Source organism: Phragmites australis, chromosome 8, assembly GCF_958298935.1.
Source record: "Phragmites australis chromosome 8, lpPhrAust1.1, whole genome shotgun sequence".
Taxonomy (NCBI): domain Eukaryota; kingdom Viridiplantae; phylum Streptophyta; class Magnoliopsida; order Poales; family Poaceae; genus Phragmites; species Phragmites australis.
The window spans coordinates 3034951-3061312 of NC_084928.1; the positions used below are offsets into that span (position 1 = coordinate 3034951).

General features: G+C 43.7%; 1 protein-coding gene across 1 annotated transcript; it reads left to right on the plus strand.

The window, feature by feature from the left end:
* The first annotated feature begins 5884 nt into the window (after positions 1-5884).
* LOC133926280 (protein VERNALIZATION 3) lies at positions 5885-8350 on the plus strand. The gene is made up of 4 exons (XM_062372126.1): positions 5885-6233; positions 6365-6426; positions 6547-6587; positions 7719-8350. The coding sequence occupies exons 1-4, from the start codon at positions 6033-6035 to the stop codon at positions 7946-7948; spliced, it is 534 nt and encodes a 177-aa protein (XP_062228110.1). The 5' UTR covers positions 5885-6032; the 3' UTR covers positions 7949-8350.
* The last annotated feature ends 18012 nt before the right edge of the window (positions 8351-26362 follow it).

Here is a 26362-nt window from a genome sequence, read left to right on the forward strand (position 1 = left end):
TGATTTTATGATACTTTGCCCAATTTAATATGCATTTGCTTTAATTTCTTGTAAATTTAAGAAGTTCAAATTTTAAAGAAATTTGTAGAATAAAAAACAAAGGGTGTCACTACCTCATAATGGATTATCACATACGGTTGTTAAACCCTATCACAGACGGGTTTCATTTCCGTTCGTGCAAAAGTGTCTGTGTTTTTGTGCGTGTCATAGATGGGTATCACTCTGTCTATAATATATGAACACATAGATGGATATGATTAACAATTGTGTCTGTAATATAGCTTCACATGTATCACAGACAATTTACTGTAGTAATTGTCTATGTGTGTATACTTTCACAGATGAGTTTTTTACAGAATCGTATGTGCCACTGAGATGGTTTTAGATAGGGATTATAGAAATCGTCTGTGTTTGGCTTATGGTTTAAGACGGAGTTCGTAAGTAACTGTTTGTGTCATGTGACATAGATTCCCTTTCAAGTCAAATTTCACAGACACGTTACTTTAAGAACCATTTGTATGTGAATATTTTAGACGTATTAGTGTAAAAAATGTATGTGTGTCCCTAACACCCCTAGCACCAATTTTGCTCCCAGGTGGCCATCTGGATATATTACAATCTCATAACATTATGACTTATATATATGACAATCACATAGCACAAATTAAACAGAATTTATTATCTAGGTTACATAATGTATAGAACTCTTCCACACATGTACATAACTCATTAACAAATTAGTTCCACAATGTAGCATACACATCAAATACATCACCAATCTGAATGAAACTCCTCTTTTGGGTTTATTACGAAGAAATTAAGAAAAGGTTGAGTCATCCTCGGATTTCCACAAATGTTACAGTTGGCAGTGTAGTTGTTTGGTAGTCTAAAAGTCTATCAGTAGGGAAAATATATAAGTAATGAGCATGTGTAAATCAAGATTGACCTACAAGTGATTGTGTATGACATATGGATCTTCACGGTTGCTCATGTCAGTGATTTGTTGCATGTGGTGGCCAACGTCAAAGCCACATGCATTACCCGGTGGTTGCTGATAACAATGAAAAGCATAGAAACATATTTATGTAAAGTCAGTAGGACACATAACAATAAGTAAGTATTTACAAGATTTTACTATACCAGGTATTTGAATGAATAGTTTAGTTTGGTTGCTCCTTTATGCAGTGGACCATGTTTGAGTCAAATGTATGCATCGAAGCTCTACATGCATGCAAGAAAAAGTGCTACAAGAGGAAAATAACATCAAATGATTTGAGTATAGTTTAATAGAACTCATGTGTCGATAAGATTTTATAGTGCAGCATAGTTATGTGGATGCGCCTTTATGGAATCCATGTACCACACCTTGTTGACTTTAGGAATTATAACAACTAAAACCCAATGATTACCTGGGTTATAAGGAAAGATAAACTATTCCTTGCCTTTGAAATGCGAGAATTGATGTATAAGATATTTAGTGGTCCCTATCTCATCAGATTAATACTTCGTAGGGAGAGAAAACCTAGGTCAAGATATGCAACAGGTTGTTTCTTCACCCGGTTTTCTTGTATATGTGACTATATATACATAACAAACGAGTTAGATGTCATATATATAGTGGCATGAGTGATTGAAAGGTGCGTTTAAAAATCCCTACAATGTGAAGGCCATCAAGAGTGACATGTCCAGTGCATCAAGGGTAAAGAGGTCATAGAAATAATGGAAGCCAACAGGGAAGTAGCCTCCATCGCTGTAGTAGAAATGGTTCTTGGAAAATTAGATGGAGATTTATGCGCTTCTCCACTTGCATTGGTCCATGTAATATTTATGGAGATCTGTACATGCAGGAACTATGGCTGCGAGTCTATTAGTGGAAAGGATCAGTTTTGCATACTTGAATTTTGGGTTCATACTAGGATCCAAGACTGGCACACAAGGCTCTTCCTGGGCTACCTCTTTCTACCACAACTTGCAGAGTATGAGACATATCCATACTTGCTATAACCACACTACTCAGTCAGAAAAATTCTGAAGAAATACTCTGATGATGAAAGATTCTAAGTTGATGTAGCAAAAATGACCCTATTAGGCCATAATTATGATTTTGGCGATTAATGACAACATAGTCATTAGGACTAACATATTTGTCAAGAATATATGATTAGTAGGTCTCATGGATGCAATACATGAAGAAGCTACCGAAGTCAGGACAAAGTTTGATTGAATTGGAGAAATCCCAAGGAAAAATGACTACACTGGATAGTCCGGTGATACCTCAAGTGTACACACCGGAGCATTTTTAGAATGATGGAAAACTGAGCTGAAATGAGATTGTACTCACCGGAAGGTCCGGTGATCAGAATCATTGTACACCGAAGTATTTAACAAAAGCTCTGTAACTGTCGAAGACTGAAGAGCAATACACCAGAAGGTTCGGTGATGAAAAGACAGTGCACACTGGAGTGTTTTCTAGAACTCAAAAAAGATGAAGCTATACACACCGGAAGGTTCAGTGCTCAGAAGATCAATACAACAGACAATTGAACAGTGAAGAAGTTGGCTCGGTTAGGCTCAAGTATACACACCGAATAATCCGGTGATGGGGATGAAGTATACACCAGACAATCCGATGTTCAGAAGTGGTTCTGAGTGGGTTCTAACGAATGGTTCGGTGCTTGTACTACTGTTGTCACCAGATCATCCGGTGTTCACAGTAAAGTTTAGCCATTGGAGCAACGGCTAGTTGACGAGTTTAAGGCTATAAATATCCACTCACTCAGCCATTTGAATGTGTTGGAGTCCAGAGAATCCCATATACACTTGAGAAGATACTCAAGCCATCAAAGTGCTTAAAGTGTTCATCCAAGGCAATTAAGCACGTCATTAGAGTGTTATTAGTGCTTATAGGCCTAGAGAGAAGTGTTGCTAGGTTCTGCAACCTAGAGAGTGGATCAAGAAGTGATCCAACCATGTACCGATGCTGGCGTCTTGGAGTCTTAGTGACTTGCTGGTAACTTATTGATCCTCTGACTTGGTGTGGAGCAGCGGCAAGAAGATTGTGCAGGGACGTGGAGTCCCTTATCTTTTTGACTAAAGCTCCAAAGTAAAGACTGCACACAAGTGACCAGAAGAGATATTAGTGGTGAGATCTCGCTTTGGTGGCTTGGTGGCTTATCGTGCTTGAGGCCTGTCTTGGTGACTTGGTATCTCAAGTGTCGTGACTAGAAGAAACTTGACGACTAGGAGCGTATTCTTTGTAGAGCTCCAACATGGATTAGGGGTGACTTATGTGTCACTGTTCCTCACAGTGGTGCTCTACATCGACTACATGTGGGAGATGTGGATGAGAAGACTATGCTAGCTGCGGTTTTTATTTGGTTATTGAACTTCAAAGGTCTCTTCTGTAATAGTAAGTAATTACGTTATGTTATAGCATTGTATTTTGTTTATCATCTATGGAGTCCCTGTATATTGAGATTGATTCGTGACTCAATATATAGTATGAGTATTGGTCTATCCTTAAACTGGTTCTGATAGATGTTCGTGAGAGGATGACGACAAAGATTGACCCCTTAATGCCACCTAGTTGAACAGCATTAGCAAAATGAGAGAAATAATACGAAGGCAAGCACAATACTGATTTATTTATAGAAAATTTATTACAACTGAAAATATACTGCAACTGAAGAATTGCACTGACTAAATAATATGAAGGCAAGCACAATACTGATTTATTTTTCTGTTTTTAGATTTGCATTCTAGCATTCTAACTAAATAACATGGACTAAACAAATTAAAGATTTAGCAATTAGGCATACATAACTAATCATGCTTCAGTCTAAACTAGAGGTCACACTAGAGTTATGCATACATAACTAATCCTATAGAAACAAATGTAAAAAAAAAATCCTATATTCTAAACCAAGCTCTAAGATTATACAAATGACTTGAGTAGCCAACATTCAATACCAATTAACAAGCAATAACCAACGCAGGAATATTTCAACTAGCAAACCCTAGCGCCACAGTGGGGAAGAGAAGGAGGAGGAGGAGGGCCCGAGCAATACCTGACGAGTATCGAAGGAGGACTGAAGCACCGTCAGAGGGGTGGAGGAGGAGTAGCTCCACTGTAGTGGAGAGGATGACAACAAGGACGAGTGCCCGAGTGCCACCGCGGTGGAGAGGAGGAGGAGGAGGAGGGCCTGACTGCCGCCGCAGTGGAGCGGGCGAGGAAGGGTTGCCCAAGCGCCGTCACAGTGGAGAGAAGGAGGAGTGCCCAAGCGTCGCCATCGTGGAGAGGAGGAGGAGTGACCAAGCGTCGTCGTCGTGGAGAGGAGGAGAATGTGAAGCGCACGCAACATCTGTTTGAGTGAATGAACAATAGAATACGCGGCTAGGTTAAAATACACATCATAGATGGATTTTCTTAATATTCATTTGTGTCTTACCACATCACAGATGGTGTTAATTAATATCCGTCTATTACCTATCCTGTTCCATGTGGACCCGCAGAGGAAGCTCGCGCTGCAGAGTTGAACAAAAGCTCAAATATTTGGATGCAATGGTTCTATGAATCTAGGTACCAATTTAGAGCTAAAGAAGGTAAATACTAACCTCTAATTATTCCAACAAAGGAAGTTCGCGCGCTACAGAGGCAGCTCTAAAAAAATCACCCCGCAGGGGAAGCTCAACACGCTGTATGATGACCCGAGCAAGCCTCTGTCTGAAAAACTCGCGCCAAAGGGTTAAGACCAATAATTCAGGGACCCAAATGGTTATTACAATGAATTGTCTATATGTTCACCATCGTGAAGATGACCGCTAAGTCTAGACGGTTTGTCATTTTCAACTGCATGTGATTGCCACAAAGGCACATACGGGTTTTACAAGAAATCATCTCTGACAAAGTTATATACGGGTTTTCTTAAAACATGTCTGTATTTATTCGAGACACATAGAAGTATTTGTAAAATCTGTTTATGTATGTTGGCACACTCAAACGGTAGGGATTTTACAGACTCATCTGTTTTAGTGATTATTTGTGATTATTTTATTACTGACAGATCTAATAAACTGTTTGTGATACTCTGTCTACTCTCATTGTTTCTATGATAATGTATTACAGATCTGACGAAGCCATCTTCTTCATCCTTTCCGACCACACACCAGGCCGTTGCCCCCCAAATAATGTTCCGCTCGTCCTGTGACTATCCAAAGTTCAGATCTTGTTCGCCTTTCGCATCATCACCATGCACAAAAAAGGAAGCTTTATACCGTGGATCGACAGCTGACTGCAACTGAATAATATCGGGCGGACAGTGCATGCACAGGAGACCCTATCCTGCTCTAGCCTGAGCAAATCTAGCTAAGCAAAAAACAACGGCCATGTATGCACAGAGAAAATTAAGAAACGAAACGAAAAGAAAATAACAGGGTAACCTATCGAATGTATAATCACCGCCGGATTGGAAGACATTCCTTCGACGACCGCGCCATGGATTCTATTGTTCGATCGAGCCCAAGACGCAACGTAATCGAGAAGAGCTGGTTAATTTAGATAGCAGCCAGCAGCAGATTAAGAGACGATAGATATGCATGGTCATGCAGCAGCTGTGGAGTGTACTGCCGCTGCTGCGTACATCGTACTCTCCAAGTCCAAGAGACAGGAGCCATTGCTTTGGCTGGCTCCAAAAGCGCGCGATGCCCGACTGCTGAGCGTGTCCCGTCCACATGAAGATAGAAAGGATGCGAGAGTATTACGACCTAGACGCAGCAAGCCAGCAACAAAAGCGTCAGGTATGCACAGTGTACACAGCAGTAAGATATGTAGGCAAGCTAACGCTGAGCTTGACAGACTCCTATATAAAGTGCACATTCAGCTGTGGGACACAAGCAGACATGCAAACCAACCAAAACCAGTAGACCAAAGCTAGCTGCTAGCTCGGCGAAAGTTGCAGCTGGTTGGTCAACCTCCGATCGATCCAGCAGCCAAGTACCAAACATCCCTGTTCGTGTGAGCAAGTTGCAGCAGCATGGCCGGCAGGGACAGGGACTCGCTGGTGGTTGGTAGGGTGGTGGGCGACGTGCTCGACCCCTTCGTCCGGACGACCAACCTTAGGGTCAGCTACGGCTCCAGGTCGGTATCCAACGGCTGCGAGCTCAAGCCATCCATGGTCGTGCACCAGCCAAGGGTTGAGGTCGGCGGCGCCGACATGAGGACATTCTACACCCTCGTACGTATATATCATGATATTTTGTTTTAATGGTTGGCTTCGTGTCTGAGCACAGAATTATATTGAAGAAACAAAATTTGCCATATTATGCTCATCAGCTCATGCCATGCATATATAACGTACTTGTTCAGGTGATGGTCGACCCGGATGCTCCAAGCCCAAGCGACCCGAACCTCAGGGAGTATTTGCACTGGTAGTGAAGTACCAATTCAGTCTCTGTTTCTCTCTGCACGTGTATTATGCCAGTTCACGATACTGCATGTACATATTGTCGTCATAATATATTGATTGATCCTCTGTGTCTTTCATGCAGGCTGGTCACTGATATTCCGGGAACTACTGGTGCATCATTTGGTGAGTCATGACACTACCACAGAAACAATAAAAGCAAACAGAGAGTACAGACTTTTTTTTATGACTAATCATTGACAAAGTACCTAGAGACGGTTGCTAAAATAGATATGTATGTAATATGACCGGTCGTCTCGATATGATAGAAGTCATAGACAGTTTTTAATAGAAACTGTCTGTGATAAGAAACAAACATACATTAAGAAAAATCATCTATGATATGTCATAAGATACAGACGGATATTAAAAAAGTCGTTTGTGATGTGAAGACACATATGGATAATAACAAAAACCATTTATGATGTGTCATAAGATACAGACTGATATTAAAAAATTATTTGTGATGTATCATAAGACGTATACGGATATTAACTAAAATTTTTTGTGATGTGTCGTAAGATACAGACGGACATTAACAAAAACCGTACGCATCTATTGGACAAATATTTTACAAATTTCTAAATAGTGTCAAATGAAGAAAGAAATATATGAAAATTATAACACTCGACGAGATCTACAACTTTACAGTTTATAACATTTTAATTTGAAGTTATTTAGATGCTCAAATAATTATCCAAAATTTTAGACAACAAAGGTCAAAAGGATAAAATAATCTATTATTGTCACCAATGATGCATATATGAGATCTACGCGCGAGACCGGATGTTGCATGTTTGATGCCCACAAACCACACTCGCGTGTATTTCATGAGAAAAATCGTATGAAATGGACTGAGTTCGAGATGTTTTTTATTTTTTCTACATCTAAAATCCTATTTTCTGAAAATAGTATCACAAATGAACATTAAGAAAAATCATATACAATGTATAAGACACATACAGATATTAACAAAAATTGTCTATGATGTGCAAGACACATACGAATATTAACAAAAATTGTTTATGTGTAGCTATGTTACAGATGGAGTGTTATCCGTCAGTGAAAAGCTCAATATCACAGACATTTTGTAAAGATGGAAACCAAACTCGTATGTGATAGAGTTTAACAACCGTTTATGATAACTTGTTCTAAGATAGGGTGATCAGCTCCATGTCTTAATCTGCCTCTCCCCTCTTTCCAAACAATGAATTACTTGCATGTGATATATATACATATATGGCTGATCGATCGCAGGGCAAGAGGTGATGTGCTACGAGAGCCCTCGGCCGACCATGGGGATCCACCGCTTCGTATTCGTGCTGTTCCAGCAGCTGGGCCGGCAGACCGTGTACGCCCCCGGCTGGCGCCAGAACTTCAACACCAGGGACTTCGCCGAGCTCTACAACCTCGGCCCGCCGGTCGCCGCCGTCTACTTCAACTGCCAGCGTGAGGCCGGCTCCGGGGGCAGGAGGATTTACCCCTAAACAGTCATCGATCCAAGCTAAGAACTAATTAATTAAGATGATACAGCTGTGGCTAGCCCGCAGCATTATATGTAGCGACATATATACAGTTATACACATATATGATCTAGCAGCAGCAGCTATGGGCGATGAAGCCTAGCTTGATATATATCATTACGGCCGGGAGCTACATCATGCAGGCGTGCTATGCCATGCCGGCCGTATTAATTATTGCTTCTAGTCACTACCCATCCATATATATCATATATATATGTATGCATGCAAACACAAACATGTAAATGACAGAATCTACAATAACATGCATGTCATGCGTGTACTTGATGTAAAAAGTCATCGGTGTGGAATATAATGTAAAATTAGCTATTGTATGGAGAAATTCGTATGTGATTTCATGCGTCTCCAGCTCCCATCGTCCTCTGAATTTATCTTCCTGAATTATAACGACGTTTTGAATTTAAGGGTGGTACGGCTGATGTGTAAATGGATGGTTCAGGCTGCGCACTTTGAACAATTGCCACGGCACAACATGCATCGGTTATTCTTAGCACTGCCGCTAGCATTATTCCCCTGAAGAATCAATATAATCACCCATGCATAAATATAACAGCACTAATAGTATATACTCGTAAACCAACCTGGGAAAAATAATTGCTCGACCGGCCGCCGTATCTGATCAGATAGTTGAAGAATCGATCATGGAAGTAGTAGAAAAGCTCCTAAAAGTAAGCACATCGGCACGTGCGACTGGTGGGCCATTGCAGAAGAATAATATTCACCGGATGCCTGCCATTGCAGAAGAACATCTTCAGGCGCAGACTTTGTTAATGGACGTACGTAATATTCGTTGGCATATTTAAGGATTCAACTTCTTCTATGTATATTGGTTATAATTGTGCTTCAGTGAACTAGGGCATGCACAGCATTTTTGGCAGTGGGTACAAATTGAGCAAGGTTAGCGTTAATTCTATCGCTTTTGGTACACTTCAATCCACTGAAAACGCCGATTCTTGCAGCCCAACGGCGGTAGTTTTGAATGCACCGGTGAGGTTAGCTTAGCTGTGCGAGGTTAATGGTTCGGGGAGGGGGTTTGGGTTGGAGTCCGGGAGGGTTCCATCGATGCCGAGCTTGAAGGGGGAGCTTATAGCTCTTGGGAGGCACGCTGGCCTGGTAGAGGAGGTAGGCAGGGCAGCAAGGAGATCCATGAGAAAAAGAGCCGATCGAGTAGGCAGCTGGTTTTAGTGATTGCCCGCGGCCTCCTCGTACGTCTGATGGGCTAGCTAAAGTCCAGGAACGCATCAAGCAAACTTGGCTACATGATCTAGAAGAGGGTCCAAGCGGCATATCCGAAGAACACGTTGAAGGCAGGGATGTACATGACACTGAGTAAATTTGTGTTTTTCAATGATATATCATATGTATTAGGTCCATAAGACACTCATTAGCCTAGCAAGTAGCAAATAGGATATTCGAATCTCTAATCTAACAAGTGGAACAACCGAACATTTTAATTCTAGGTTCGCCACCGTTGAAGAAGGAATTGAAAGAAGAAACACGGAAAAGAAGACGAAGAAAGAATCTAGCCTAACAAGTGGAACACCGGAACATTTTGATTCTAGGTTCGCCACCGTCTAAGAAGGAAAGAAGAAATACGGAAAAGAAGACGAAGAAAGAAATAAAGGGAGAGAAAGAGGTTAACGCATGGGACCATGCAGGTCGGAATGGTACTAAGGCATTTTGAATTGTTTGTCTATCCTATGTAGTAAAATATTATATTTTAATATGTGTGATGTCCAAAAGCAAATAACCACTATTCGGTAGTATGTTTCTTGGGCATAATTTTTTTTCATGTCTAGCAGAAACCAAAAGTCACAATTGTGCTTCCCGGGTGTCAAAAAAGAGGTTGAGAGTGGATTTTTTGGAAACTCCAAAATATCATGGTATTTGAGGACCGTCCTATAATGGGCTATAATCGTGTCGCATACACAATGCTTAGGGGTGTAAGTGGGTATTCAATGGTTAGTTTTAGGTCACTGCTTAGTTATTTTTTGCTCACCTTTTAATTTTTTGAATTTTGTGCCGATTTAATGATCCAGAAAGTATAAAACTTGCATCTCTAACGGCGCTCAAGGACCATCATATAATGGGCCCGTTCGTAGAGGCTCGGTCACTTGGGCTGGGCCAACGAGCGGTCAGGTCGCATACTCTCGCACGCGGCGGTGCATGCCTTTTTTTATCGCGCACACAAGGCAACACGAGAGCCGAAGACCGCACCACAACACAACAGCGAAAGTAAAATCTTGTATCCCTAGCCTGAGAGGAGTTTGGAGGAGGTAGTGATGGTGGGGGGATGGAGGCGGTGGAAGGCCAACTGCGGAAGCTGCACTTATCGAAAGCAGAGAAGAGGGGTTTGAAGCTATGCAGAGCAGGTGCAGCAAAAGGAGGGAAGGCAAGTTTGTGGACTATTGGAAAGCTGATATCGAAGAGACCAGCATGTTTGGATGCCATGGGACAGACCCTAGGGGTGATCTGGTGTCCCATGGGTGGATTGGAATGCAAGGATCTAGGTAGGAATCACTTTCTTTTTACTTTTCCACAAGAGGGGAGTAAAAAAAGAGCTCTTGGGGATGGTCCTTGGAATTTCAATAAAGATCTACTAGTAATGGAGGATTTTGTGCCGAGTAAAATGCTAACAGAGTATGATTTCAAGTTTATTCCAATCTAGGTGAGAGTAGAAGGATTACCTTTGGGCACAATGGATAAAGAGTTTGGTACAGTAATAGGGGAGCAGATCGGAGAAGTTGTGATGTGGATACAGATGAGAATGATTCAGCTATAGGCCAATACTTGAGAATCAAGATGAAGGTGGACATTACTAAACCTCTGATGAGAGGTTTTACCTTACACAGGGAAAGGGAGGAGGAAGAGGAACAAACCAGGATGATTGAAGAGAGAGAGAGAAAGAGAATGGAGAAGAGGAAGAGGAGGGATTATGGTGCAATTTCTCCTATGAATATGTACCGGACTTCTGTTATAACTGTGGCACTATTGAACATGGTGAAAAAACATGTTCAGTTACGAGGAAAAAGGGAGAAAAAAAGACCCTTTGGACCAAACCTGCATGTTTTTCCTATGAAAAAAAAGCTCTAGTGATGAAAGGGGAAGAGGGTTAGATGGAAAAGGGAATTTCTGGAGGAGTAATAGTTTACGAAGTCGGGGAAGCAAATCTGGTAATGATGTACTATCCTGGAGAAAGAAGCCAGTGGAAAAGGTAGCAAAAGGGAAAGAAAACAGATAAGAGGAGGGCAATGAAGTCACAAGCCCAATGAAGACATCAACAGAGAATAGGGAAGATATGATCTATTGTAGGAAGCTATTGTTTGAGAAAGCAAAACACCAATGCAGAGGTCTGAAAAGAAGAAGAAGGATAAAATTGAATTTGCGGTTCAGATTACCAGAATCAGAAGAAAAGGGAATAAAGACAGAGAAGCAAAGGGCGATTCAAGGAGCTAAACACAATGAACGTGTCATGCAGGAACTGATAAATGACACGAAGGTTAAGGTTCATCAGGGGATAGTAAATATTCAGAAAGAGGAAAAGGCTGAGACAGTAAATAAAAATGATGAGAACAGACCAGAGGAGTCAAATAAGGTTAAGGTAGGATACTATAAAAAAACGTGCGCGTCACAACATCAATCAAGAGCAAGGCATGGTGGAGGAGATAATGAAGAAAAGAAGTTCTAGCAAAGTTGGATTTAAAGAAGACGGAGATCTCACAAAGAAAACAAGAATGGAAGTAGATGGTCTAGAAGAGAGGGAAGATGAGGAACAAAAAACTGCAACTGAACCTGTGAACGCTGGGCTGCAGGGATAGCCTGGCGAATCCCAATGAAGATAATAGCATGGAACTGTCGAGGATTGGGTAATGGCCCGGCAGTTCGAGGGCTTCTGGATCTCTAGAAGCAGAAGGACCTAGATATCCTCTTCTTGTCTGAAACAAAGATGGATGAGAAGAAGATTAAGCATTTTAAATGGGTGTTGGGGATGAAGGAAGTCATAATCAAGGATTGTCATGGGAAGAGTGTAGGCTTGGATTTATTTTGGAAAAGAAATGTGGATCTGGAGCTGCAAAAAGACATATTTAGATGGCGGTTCACTGGAGTTTATGGAGAACCAGCCAACGACAAGAAGGAAAACACATGGAAACTTATGAAGATCCTGAATGCACAACGTGATAGGCCCTGGCTTTGTATGGGGGGCTTTAATGAGATTCTTCACAGTCATGAGAAAAAGGGGGGAATGCTGAAGAACCAAACTCACATGGATAATTTCAAGAAGATTCTTGAATTGTGTGGTCTTCGAGATCTGGGGTATGAAGGTGACAAATACACTTGGAGAAATAATAGTCATTCAGTTGAGAGATTTGTAAAAGAAAGGTTAGACAGAGATGTGGCTACTCAAAATTGGTGTGACAGATTTCCCCTTCTTAGAGTGGTGAATGGAGATCCGAGACACTCATACCACAAACCAGTCATTGTCACCACAGATGAGAAAAATACTTACATGGAAGACAATAGGGCCACGGTTCAAATTTGAAGAAAAGTGGCTGGAGGAGGAAAATTGTGAAATGATAGTGAATAACGCTTGGAATGCAATTATAAGTGATGGAGTGTTCAATCTTGCGCAAGGCCTCCAAAAGGTAGCAGGAGAACTCCATGATTGGAATACAAAAGTACTAGGGGATCTCCAGAAAAGAACGTCTCTCAACAGTAGGTATCCAGAGAACTTTTCCTTCGAGAAAAGCTAAATAACCTAGAGCAGCAACTAGACACCTATTGGAGGCAACGCTCCCACGTCAACTGGCTTAAATCAGGTGACAGAAATACTAGTTATTTTCATACTTTTGCCTCTGAAAGAAAAAAAAAAGAAGAATACAATTCACAGTTTGAAAAATGATAATGGAGATTGGGTGGAAGGAGAGGAAAACCTCAAAAAGCTAATTTCTCCTTATTTCTCCTCTCTGTTTGCAGCAAGTGCAAAAGGCACCGACATGGAAGTTTTGAACTGCATTCATCCGAAGGTGGATAAACATATGAATTATATTCTATGTGCTGACTTTTCTGAAGACGAAGGCCGCATTGGATGCCATTAGGGGCCTAAAGGCTCCGGGTCCTGATGGCATGCCAGTAATTTTTTTAAAGAAATTTTGGCGCAAAATTGGCAAAGAGGTCACTCAGGAAGTGCTCAACGTATTACGTGGAGGTGAAATGCCAACGAGATGGAATGATACTTTGGTGGTCCTGATTCCCAAGATAAATAGGCCATAAAACTGAAATATCTTTGGCCAATTAGTTTATTCAATGTGACATACAAGATCATCTCCAAGGTGCTTACCAATCAGCTTAAGGTGATTCTCCATGAAATAATATCCCCTAATCAAAGCGCTTTTGTACCAGGGAGAATGATCTCCGATAATATCCTGCTAGCATATGAATTATCTCACATTTTGTAGAACAAGAGAAATGGGAAAGTCTGTTATGCAGCACTCGAACTTGACATGAGCAAGGCCTATGACATGGTAGAATGGAACTTTCTCAAGAATATGATGTTAAAAATGGGTTTCCAAGAAAGATGGGTCAAGCTCATAATGAATTGTGTTACTACAGTGCGCTATCAGATAAAGGTTAATAATGACACAACAGATATTATTACCCCATGAAGAGGTTTGCGCCAAGGAGATCCACTATCACCATATTTATTTTTGCTGTGTACATAGGGTTTCTTGGCAATGCTACAAAAAGCAGAAGATCAAGTGAGATTACAGGGGATCAAAGTATGCAATAGGCCATCAAACTGGGTGAATCTTTTAAGCAGCTTGCAATAGAGCTCCAAGTGGGGTGTGCGCTGGCGATTTCAGTGGGCAGCTGTTGCGAGCATGGCACGCGGGAGCGGGTGCGGCTAGAGTGGAAGAGGGAGATGATATGCGGGCCCAGGCTATCGATGAGAGGGAGCTGGAGAGTGGGCCAGGCTTCGGCTAGGCCTTGAGAGCAGGAGATGGGTCAAACCGCAGCAAAAGAATAGGCGTCGCAAACCTACCCTCCTTAGGATGAATCTCGTCCTCAAGATTCAAAAGGATCGGAGAAGAGACTGGAAAACTCTGCTTTTAGATCATCTTCTCTCTCCCAGGTGGCTTCCGCTTCTGAGTGATGCTTCCACTACACCTTGCACATACATATCCTTTTATTCCGAGTAACGCGTTCTGATGTCTCGAGAATCCTGATAGGGTATTCTAAATAAGAGATATCCTCCTGCACATTCAATTCCTCCATCAATAGTTGCTCTTTTGGAACTCTTAGACATTTCTTCAATTATGAGATGTTAAACACATTGTGGATGTCGGAGAGCTGGGGTGGCAGTTCGAGCTAATAGGCCACTTCACCTCTCTTTTCTAATATTTTGAACGCACAAATGTATCAGGGTGCCAGTTTTCCTTTGACCTTGATTCTGCGAAGGCCTCTAATTGGGGATACCTTGAGATACACGAAGTCTCCAACTTCTAAGGTCAACTCCTGACATCAATTGTCTGCATAACTCTTCTTCCGTGACTGCGTCATTCACATGTTGTTTCGAATTTCATGTTCTTGCCTTTCTGCTTCCCTTAGAACTTCTGGGCCAAATACTTGGCTTTCTCCGGTCTGATTCTAGAATAGCGGGATTCTGCACTTCCTTTTATATAGTGCTTCAAATAGGGCCATATTTAAACTTGCCTGGTAGCTATTATTATACGAGAATTCCGCATAGGGAAGATTCTTATCCCAACTCTTACCGTTCTTTAAAGCACATGCTCTCAACATATCTCCTAGAATCTAATCGGTCCTCTCTGTCTATCCATCAATCTGCGGGTGATAAGTTGAGCTAAAGTTCAACCTGGTGCCCATAGACTCATGCAAATGCTGCCAAAAACGTGATGTGAACTGGGTACCTCGATCAGATACTGTCCTCTTAGGTACACCATGAAGACACACCATCTTGGACATGTACAACTCTGCAAACTTCGGTCCTTGATATGTCTCATTAACTGGTATTAAGTGAGCTACCTTTGTTAACCAATCTATTATGACCCAAATTGAATCATACCCAAACTATGTTCGAAGTAATCCCACTATAAAATCCATGCCGATTTCTTCCCATTTCCACTCGGGTACCTTCAGTGGTTGAAGCAATCCTACTGATCTCTGATGTTCGGCCTTAACTCACTGGCAGGTATCACACATGGCTACATATTCTGCTACCTCATGTTTCATTCCGTACCACCAGTAACGATCCTTGAGATCCTATTACATCTTGGTGCTTCCTGGGTGAATAGAGTAGGTTGAGTCGTGAGCTTCCCTTAAAATTGACTCCCGAATAGACTTAACATCTGGAACGCATATTCTTTTCTTGTACCACACCACACCTTTCTCCTCTTCCGTGAATCCTGGGGCCTTATTCTCCTTAATGAGTTGCTTGATCTCTAGAATCTTCTCATCTTCCTGTTGACCCTTGCGTATACCCTGCTCCAAGGTAGAATCTACTTCCATTACAACTGCTTCTATGATAGATACAATTCCCAAATTAAACTTCTCAAACTCTTTACATAGTCCAGGTTGTCTTTCTTGTATAGTCATCATACTGACATAGGCCTTTCTACTCAGAGCATCTTCCACTACATTTTTTTTTTCTGGATGGTAGTTGATTCCCAGATTATAATCCTTGATGAGTTCTAGCCATCTACGCTGCCTGAGATTGAGAACAGGTTGAGTGAAGATATACTTCAGACTTTTGTGGTCGGAGAAGATCTCGCATCTTAGCCCTATCAGGTAATATCTCCAAATCTTGAGTGCATGAACCACGGAAATTAATTTCAAGTCATGGATAGGGTAATTTTTCTCGTGCTTCCTTAATTGCCTTGAAATATAGGCTATTACATGCCCTTCTTGCATTAGCACACATCCCAAACCTTGGCATGAGACATCACAGTATACCGAGAACGGCTTCTGTGTGTAAGCATGATTAGCACTAGGGTGGTGGTTAATCTCTTCTTTAATTTGTTAAAGCTGGTCTCACTAGTGGGAGTTACTTAAATTCCTTTCCTTTCTCCAGTAGCTCCGTCATTGGGTTGGCGATCTTGGAGAAGCCTTCTATAAAGCGACGGTAATATCCTGCTAAACCCAAAAAACTCTGAATCTCTGAAACGGTCTGCGGTGGCTTCCAATTTAGAACTTCCTTCACTTTGCTAGGGTCAATGGATACTCCCCCTGCTGAGATGATATGATCTAGAAAAGAGACTTCTTTCAACCAAAACTCACACTTGCTCATCTTGGCATACAACTGATTCTTCCTAAGCTTCTGCAGAACCATCCTCAAATGCTCTTCGTGCTCTTCCTCATCCTTCGAGAAGACCAGGGTATCATCGATTAACACAACCACAAACTTATCTAGATAATCCTTAAAGACCTTGTTCATGAGGTACATGAAGTATGCTGGGACATTGGTTAATCCAAAAGACATCATTGTAAACTCATACAGACAATAACAGGTGACGAAAGCGGTCTTGGGAATGTCCGACGCTCAGATCTTCAGCTGATGATAACTTGACCGAAGATCAATCTTGGAAAAGACGCATGCTCCTTTTAGTTGATCAAACAAATCTTCGATCCAAGGCAAGGGTTAATTATTCTTAATTATCACCTCATTAAGTGCACGATAATCAATTCACATTCTCTGAGTCCCCTCTTTCTTTGGCACGAAGATAACTGGGGCTCCCCAGGGTAAGGTTCTGGGGCGAATAAATCCCTTGTCTAATAGTTCTTGGATTTGCTCATTGAGCTCAGCCAACTGATTGGCATCCATTCTGTACGATCTCTTATATATGGGAGAACTGATAGGTACTAATTCAATAAAGAACTCAATGTCTCAGTCTGGTGGCATATCTGGCAACTTTTTGGGGAAAACATCCGAGAACTCGCTGACTACTCTAACTCCCTCCATTGCCTTGGCCTGGTTGAGCTTGATATTCTCTCCTGATGCTTAAAGATGGCAACGGGTAAAATGCCCGCAGGTAGAAGCTACCCAGACCCGTACCCGCGACCTTATACTCGCGCCTGCACCCGTACCCGTTACCCGTCATAGGTAAGAAATGCTACCTGCGCCCGCTACCCGCGGGCATCTTGTACCCGTGGGCGTGTCCGTATGCCCACCCAAAGCACGGATTTGCGGGTAATTAGGATGAATTTATATACCTAAGCTCCTAGTTTATATACCTAGTGGTGATTTAGGCCCACCTATAACGTGATTGGAGCGGGTTTACGGGTTCACGGGCACGGGTATGCCTTTTTCTTGCCCGCGACCTTTTGCCCATCGGGTTTAAGATCAAACCCGCACCCATACCCGCAGGCAAGCGTTGAAACCCAAACCCGCACCCGTCGGGTTTTTTACCCGCGGGCACACGAGTAATCTCTACCCATTGCCATCTTTACTAATGCTATTGTGGCTTTGAACTCCACCTTGGTGCCACATGTGTGTGTCAACTAAACTATCTTGGTGGCGCATCCTATCACTCCATTGAACTTAGCCAACCAATCCATTCCGAGAATAATATCTATCCCTTTAGACTCCAAGACAATAAGATTTATGGGTAATTCCACCCCTTTAATGGCAAGGATTATCTTAGGGCATACATGTCTCGATTCCATTTCTCCGCATGGAGAACTAACTATCAACGAACATTTCATTATGGTTATTGGCAGGCTATGCTTTTCTACGAACTTAGTTGAAATAAAGGAATGTGTTGCTCTGAAATCGAATAAAATTGTAGCGGGGTGAGAGTTGGCGGGGAACATACCAAGTACCACATCCGGGGTGTCCTACGCACCCTCCGCTGCAACGTGGTTGACTCGCCCACTCATGAAGTTCTAACAAGGTTGTTGTTGTGGCTGACCTCCGGGGTGGTTCTGCTGCTGGTTGTTGGTCTGACCCTGCTGTTTATTAAGACACTTATTGGAAAGGTGCACAAAGTTCCCACAGCTAAAGCATGGGCCAATGGCACTGGATCCCAGGCCAATGCGATCCTGCTGTTGCTGGTTCTGGTTCACTGGGGGTGGGACCTGGTAGTTGGAGTGCCGCTACTTCTACGGCTGCTGCTGCCTTGGATGACTGAAAGATCCCGAAGTCTGGTTCGGTGCCCTCTGTTGTTGGTTCTGGCCTGCCTGACGGTACACCTGTCCTGTGAGTGGTGGATTGAAGCGGGGATAGGTGTTGCTGCCTGAAGACTAACCCTGCATCATCCACTTGCGTTCTTCTCCTAAATTTTGCTTCTTCTTCTTCTCCAAAATAAAGGCTATGTCAACAAGTTTCTGGAAGCTCGAGTACTCATTGGCTGAGAGAGAATACTGAAGTCCTAAGTTCAAACCTTCTAAGAAACAGTCTTGTTTCTTTTCATCGATGTCCACATCTACGGGGGCATAGCAGGATAGCTGCGTGAATTTGGTAAGGTATTCATGCACTGATATGGGACCTTGCTTTAATCCAAGAAATTCTTTCCGTTTCAGTTTCACTTCCCCTGCTGACACGTGGTGCTTGTGCAAACTGTCCTTAAATTCTCTCCAGGTAATCTCTTGGGGGTCATCATGGGCTACAATGTAAGCTACCCACCAATCTGAAGCTGGTCCTATAAGCTGGTGAGAAGCGAAGAGGACTCTTTCCATGTCTATGCATTGAGAAATTTGCAACTTACTCTCAATCGTCTTGAGCCAATCATCGGCATCCATTGGCTCGACTGCCTGCTGTGCAAACGTAGGTGGCTTGGTGCTCAGGAAGTCCTTTAGCTTGTTCTACAGCTGCATTTGCGGTGGTGGTGGCGGTGCTTGACAAGCTGGAGGTGCCTGTTGAAGTCTTGCCATGGCCTGCACCAGTCCCTGCAGAACCTGAGTCTACGCCACCATCATCTATATTGGGTCCACTGGATTCCGGTTGGTCCGCCTATTCCATGAGGGAAACGCGTCATGGTTGTCGTCCTGGGGTGAGCATTGGGGTTACTGCCTTCAGCTTTGTTCCTGTTGGTGCTAGCATTGTTCGCATTCCTCGTGTTCAACATCTGACGGTTGCAAAGACATGAGATTGGGAAACAAGAATAGGGCAAGAATAGATGAAGCATGACGAAGAACTCATAAGCTGATATATATATATATATATATATATATATATATATATATATATATATATATATATATATATATATATATATATGTATGTATGTATAGAGAGAGAGAGAGTAAGAGAGAGAGATCAAAGATGGATACAACTGTGAAAGACAAACTTTCACATCGCATCGACACACAGAAAGAAAATCTAACACACAAGTTCATAGCATCGAAAGCAAACTGGATCATTACATCATAAAACAAACGACTCTAAACGACGCTAAACTGCTACTAGGGGGAAACTGCTAGCTCAGGAACTGTCATCACCCTCAGAAAGGTCCTAAAGTGCAACACGTAGAGCGGCGTCGAGGCGGAGCTTCCTGCAGGAGGGAGAGTGGGGCAACTCTAGCTCGGGCATCTCCTCTGGTTCCTCCTCCGAGTCATCAGTCATCATATCCTAAAGGGTGCGAATCCTCTCCTCTACCTCAGCAAGCCTCAAGTGCACGTCATCTAGCTCGTCAAGGGCTCCTGAGTTAAGGTGTCAGTGAGGCGAACCTGCTTCACCAGTCTGGCGTCACCCTCCCTGTTGATGCCATCAAAGGTGACCTCCAAGCTACCACTCCTACGTTGCGGGTAGAAGTTATACTGTGTAGTCTAAATAGTGCCATGGTACTCTGCGCAGATGACTGAAACTGCCTGGCGAGCTGCATCACAGATCCCAACTGCAAAGGTCTCTCTCGGTACGAGGGCTGAATGGATCCTACGCACCCTGTGGCCAAAGTCGTCCAGGTGTTTCTCAAAGATGATCACCTTCACCATCCAAGCGTAGCCATGGCCGTTGAGCGGGGTCCTGATTCCCTTGTAGACCAGGGCCTCCTGATAGCCCAGACACTCGAGAATTGTCCAAAGCTTGCAATGAAGCTCCCCTGCCTGAAGTCTAGAAGAGTGAAACTCTGCGGGCGGCTGGAACACCCAGGTGGCCTCTGCGGGAGCTCTAGCTTGAACAAAACCACCGGTGCTCTTGCAGGGTGTCTGCTTCGTGTGGGCCATCTAAAAATTTTGAAAGAGAGAGAGGAGTCAGTAACCATTTTGCACAATTTTATAAACAACAACAATAGGAAGGAGGGCAAAAACGACACTGCTGGAGTAAAAGATTTTCAAAAATTAATTTTTGATATAGATATGTCCTTAATAATGATCATTTCTAGCTAGACTTGCGTCCTACGGTCAACACAGTTCTGATACCACCTCTGTCACACCCGATGCATTCCACATGTATGTCAGGATCAAGTTTCATACATACGGTGACTTCATAAGTGATAACATAACAGTGTCATTACATAACAATAAGATTCATTACAAAAGGATCTGTAGGTCTTAAAAAAATACTAAGATAACTTCTAGCGGTAGCGGGTCTTCTATCTATCTACAGGCGATGTCCGGGGGAGCGCCAGCCTAGAACATGGTCTTCAGGTCGAAAACTTCCTTCGCCTAGAACTCAGCATCCATCATTCGAGATGTCTTCGAAGTCTTCACCTTCTAAGCAGCATCAAAAGGTTGGGATAAGGCAAGCGTGAGTACATGGAGTACTCAGCAAGTGTGGGAAAACATGATATGAAGGCTTAAGGCAAGAAAGGCTCGACTTAGGTTGACTGCGTCTATGCCATCCTAATCTATAACTCAAAAAGGACTTAACAATTCTATTTACTATGTGTGATGACGCCAACATTAAAGGAACAGCTCATCGGATTCCATCCGACTACCAGACTCACCAGATATCCCATATCCGGCTACCAACTCATCGGGGTAACACCACCTGACAACCTGAAACCAACCATCCCAGATCCCCACTAATCATGAAGAAGTCCAAGCCCACTCTTTACCGTGAGCACGACTGATCGATCAGTTTTATACTCTGCAGAGTATGCACACTTTACCCACGAGTCATGATCACTCTTTTGCCGGTACCCGTCGGTACCTTACACGCTTCCGAGGTTTGTACCGAGAGATCATTACAAGGCCTTTATAAGGTGTCTCCAAATCCGTAAACACCCACTAAGGTTTGATCGCTAACAAGGATTCCATCCACTGCAGAGGTCCCTTCTTGTGTCACTCAACCGTCCATTGGTGCGTACAAAATAAGGAGGATATCCAATTAATTGGTCAGGCCGTACCATATAAGTCTCGTGGTTGCGTTGTTATGCCGGGTTACATATCCATGAACCAGTCCTTAGGATCTCAAGCAAGTACTCGCACATCACCCAATGCGCACACAGCAGCCATACCAACCAAACAACCTGCCTATATCCCTATGTTCCATGTTGCTAAAAAAGATTACCCAAATCAGTTCATGTTGCAGAGACCATTAGTTAGATTAACATTTAAACCACCCGACTTAACAGCATGACTAAGCATTTCTACCCTTGACACTTAAACTACAACACAAGCGACAAGGATAATCATGGAAAGTACTAATGAACCCTAAACATGGGATTCATATTGACAACCATGCATTTAGAAAGTAAAAGACACACTTTACTATAATAGGATCAATGTGATCAAGGAAACTTGCCTTCAGCAGCAGGCTGCTCAAACTCTTCAAAAGTCTAGTCTTGCAGATTCACGAACTACTAGTCTCCTATTGCAATCGCGCACACCAAAAATGAACAAGTACAAACATCTAAGAATAGTATACTAAACAGAAGCAAAGCGTTATGAAAAGCCTACCAACAGATAGTACTCGTTGCTACGATCGTGTGAGTGCAAGAATCGTTTAAAACGGAGCTCGTATGAAAAAGTTATAAGGGTTTTAAGCTACAGGGACTTTTCTGAGAAAGAACAAGGGCTAATTTGTAAAAACAGAAAGTTCCAGGGCTTATTTGTAAAATTTAGGGACCTATTTGTAAATAAGTAAAAATTCAGATGGTTGAAAGTAAAATAACAGTACTAACGGGGGCATAATTGTGAAAACAGTAAAGTCTGAGGGCCTAAATGCAAGATCACCTAATTTTAGAGATTAGAGGATTTATTTTGGAATTGAAAAACCTAATTAATGTGTCAGCATGTTGATTGGGCTCGGGTGGGTGATGTGGCTGACACATGGGCGATGTGTGGTGCTGACGTGGATCACATAATCTGACTGGGCTTATGTGCCACGTGTCAAAATCCTATTGGCTCACGAAGGGGTATCTGAGCTTCTAATCGCGGCCGTCCATCTACGATCGATCGGTCGAGAGCGGTTGGGGGGGGAGATGGGCAGCGGGAAATGGCGGCGTCACCTCGAACACGGCCGAAACATCACCGACGACACTTGATAAGGAGCTACGGCCTACCAAACATGATGGGAAGTGGCGCAAAACAGAGACGGGGTGACAGGAGTCTCACCGAGGCTTCACGACAGCCGAAGATGGCTCAGAGATGGCTGGCGACAGCGAGATGGCGACGGCGATGATCGGCGCTTGACGGGAAGGCGGGTACGGTGACGAGGAGGTGAAACCGAGGACCGGGGAGGCTTTCTGGGGGTCATGCAATGCCGAAGGGTGGGTTAGTGGGCGTCAAGACGCTACGGGGCAAGCTAGCGATGGAGAGGAGCGGCGGTGCTTACCGGACCTTGGCGGAGATGGCCATGCAGTGACGGAATGGCGTCGAGGAGCGGCGGAGAAGACTTCTCGTGCTCCTACGGTGTTGGTGACATCCTCAGACGCGACGGGGAGGACTCGGGCACGGCGATCAGCGACAGTGGAGCTCCGAGCGGCAACAAGGATGGGGGAACCGGGAGCACGGTGGGGTTGGACGGCATTTATAGGCGCGAGAGAGTGCATGCTGTTGCGGAGACATGAGGTGCGGAGTGGGGCGTGCGCCAGCGGTTTCGGTGGGCGGCGGTTGCGAGCACGGTGCACGGGAGCGGGCACGGCTAGAGTGAAAGGGGGAGATGACAGGCAGGCTCAGACTGTCGGTGAGAGGGGGCTGGAGAGTGAGCTGAGCTTCAACTATGCCTCGAGAGCGGGAGATAGGCCGGACCGCAGCAAAAGATCTGGCATCACACTGAAGATCCGCCCCTGGGAGTAGGCATCCACCGGTTTGTGTCTGGTTAAATTGCATTTCTACTCTTGTTTTTCTCGATGATTTTTTTTTTTTTTTTTTTTTTTTTTTTTTTTTTTTTTTTTTTTTTTTTGCGTAGAGAGCCTATTGATAGGACGGAAGGCTACATTGAGTGTTACCAATTGCAGTTTCAGATCAGAGAGGTTCATAATTAATTTCGGCAGTTTATATGGACTTTGTTAACGGTATCAATCATCAATTGGGTCTGTTGTTATGTGACCTTAAGCTTTCCCAATTACTCGAATGCTATGTGTGTGTTGCATGGTAGCTGCTGGCTATTCGTCATGGGTGTAGTAGCCTGTGCATAGTGGATCTGTGAAGAAGCATAATCATTCCTTCCACTTGAGATTTCTAGCATACCGAATTCTCCCGCGGCTGTTTTTTTCCCCCTCTCTCGACTACCAGGAAGGCGCATACCACACACAAGCGCACGAATGCGTCCTCTACACACGCCAGCATATCAGATCGACAGCATTGGATATTGATCGGACAGTACAGATGCAAGTGTAATCTTGCTCGTGTTTATCACTGATCTCGGTGGCCAAATGCCGAGTTTTTTTAATTTTTTATTAAAATTTTAAATAAATAGATTTCCTACAGGAGAATTTGCAAAACTAGACACCTACAGGGGGCTGCAGTCCTCTGAGAAGACGGTTAGAGCACCTAACCACCTCCTGAGAGGGCGGTTAGGGCCTTTTTCCCTCTTAAAAATGTAATTTTTTGTGTAATTCAAGAAATAAAAAGGAAGGGCTTTAAGAAAATTAAGAATTTAAATTTGGAGTAGGTTATGTAATAGTCGGAGAATAAAAAATCTGTAATTAGCAGTCGCAGCATTTTACGTGAGTATGGGGTGCGTACGAGGACAAACATAGTATTAAATATATGGTGAAAACATTACAATACACTGTTACTGCGACGACACGATGAGAAAACAAAGGTGGCATATACGGTTCGCACTAAGACCTACTTATTACTGCGTCGATCATAATCATAACATGTCTTAGGGAGAGAAAGTATGTCGGGTTACATTAAATACTCTCTACTGAGTGTATCTATGATACTTTCCCTTTCGGAGGGCATCGGGACCTGCCGCCTTAGCACGGCGGGCTCTCTCCCGCTTCCTTTCCCTCTCAGCCTCCCGAGCCTGAGCCACGGTACGGTCGTGCGCCGCCTTCCTCGTACGCTCTTCTTCCTCCCGCTTGAGCCGAAGTTCCTCTTGCTGTTGCTCGTACTTCCAACGTGCGTATGTTTCCCTTCTCTACCTTATGTTCATGTCGACCCACTGCTTCTGTGCGTCATTTTGCTCATTGTCGAGCCATTGAATAAAATTACAGAGCGGTGGAGGGGACTGAACAAATGGAACAAGATGAGCGGTTAGTAAAAGAGGGTGCGAAATCGGAAGAGATGAGGCGGATATCTGTTATCGTACCGGTCGATAACCAGTTGTTGCATGTTGAGACTTGTCATACTCGTAGTTGGCACACATGAAGAAGCGCAGGCCATAGGTGTATGAGATGTCCTGCGACTCGCGGAACTTACAAAGGTCATCACAGAAGCACATTGGTGGTTCGAGACCTTCAGGTACGGTAGTCCTCCAATGTTTCCTTAGTGGGCTTGATGGAACTGAGGAAGATATTGCACTTGAGAGATATGAGAAATGAGTTATGCTTCAACATAAGGAGGTTCGGCTATTTATAGTTGGGGGAGGCAGGAGCATTGGATTCGCTCTTGAAGAAAGGAGTGAGAGCAGGGGCGTAGCTGGTGGCAGGAGCATCGAATTCCATCTTGAAGAATAGGAAAGTTGTGTCATTGATCATGGTCAGAGATTCCAAATTTATTGGTACCTGTGTTGTCATTTATTGTTTGAAAAAAGCTGAGTAGTGTTGTCACGTCTTGTTTAAAGCCTGCACAAAGAGGCATGTGTTGTCAAGTCATGGTTAAAGTTCAGTAGTGTGGTCACTTCTTCATTAAACGTGTCTGAATACGAAATGCAGTTACGACATGCTAAGTCGACCATACAAAGTAAACTTGTCTGAATACATAGGAGTACATCACGAAGCGAATATGCATATGTAAGTTACATAAAATGTAGAATTCTACTGCTGCCTCCCTCGTTGCCGTCGCCCGTGCGCCCCATCGTGGTTCCGATACCGCTGGTTAACCCTCACGTGACCCCTCGAGTAGGTGAGGGGGTCGGGTGGACCGACATGTCTGGCAGGCCTAGTAGGGAGCACCGGTGTCGAGGCCTCGTCCTGCGTGGGCTGTGCCCGAAGGGGAGCACTGGGTACCTGGGACCGCTGGAGGACATCGTAGTCAGGTGTGCCCCCGAAGAAGTCACGGACGAGGTCGTATGCGGCGTCCGGGCCAGCCTCATCCTCTTGACTAGGGAAGGAGGACTGTGAAGGCTCCGCTGGCATCCATGTGTACTAGCTGGAGGGGCCTACAAACAAATAATTACATTAGATACGAACAATATAGTATTGGAAGTAGTAGTAAAAATTGTATAATTGTACCTACGTGGTATGACGGTGCAGCAGAAGAAGGCTACGCTGTCGTGCCGTAGTATGGCTCGAACATTGCGGGTGGGGTCGGGCGTGAGGCCGCGGAAGACAGACCGGCCTCGTCACCGAAGTAACCTGATCACAATATTAACTTAATTTGCCGAAAGTATTAAAAACTAGGATGAATGGTGCAGCCAGTACCTGAGGGTAGACGCACAGGGCTCGATCTACGAGGCTGCGTCAAGACTTGTGCAGGTGGACCTAATGAAAGTTTAATAATCAATGCAGTAGTAAGTAAAGGATATTATTCAATATTATTCAAAATTAAAATTCGTACCAAGTTGCTCCAAGCCTCCATGACATGATAAAAGGGGTCGTGTGGGTGCCGACACGGATGAACGACGGTGCACGTCTGACCGCCAAGACGACTCGGCGTGGACACCACTGGACCTGGGAGGCGCCCCTGCTACATCTGTGGTAGATCGGCAGGAGGTTAGCTTTAAGGCGCGCGCGGTCTTGTCGAGAACCCGCTTGATGAAGCTCGCAACATCCGACGCACTTAGGTGATGCCTTTGCCGAAGGCGGTCCATGGCACCAGCTGCATCCCTATGTACATCATAAATGATATCTGCCT

Bases quoted from the DNA above. Each gene is read 5' to 3' on its own strand.
- LOC133926280 (XM_062372126.1), top strand. From the start codon at position 6,033: ATGGCCGGCAGGGACAGGGACTCGCTGGTGGTTGGTAGGGTGGTGGGC. The intron at 6,427-6,546 runs GTAGTGAAGTAC...TCTTTCATGCAG, and splicing joins CTCAGGGAGTATTTGCACTG to GCTGGTCACTGATATTCCGG. The intron at 6,588-7,718 runs GTGAGTCATGAC...GATCGATCGCAG, and splicing joins AACTACTGGTGCATCATTTG to GGCAAGAGGTGATGTGCTAC.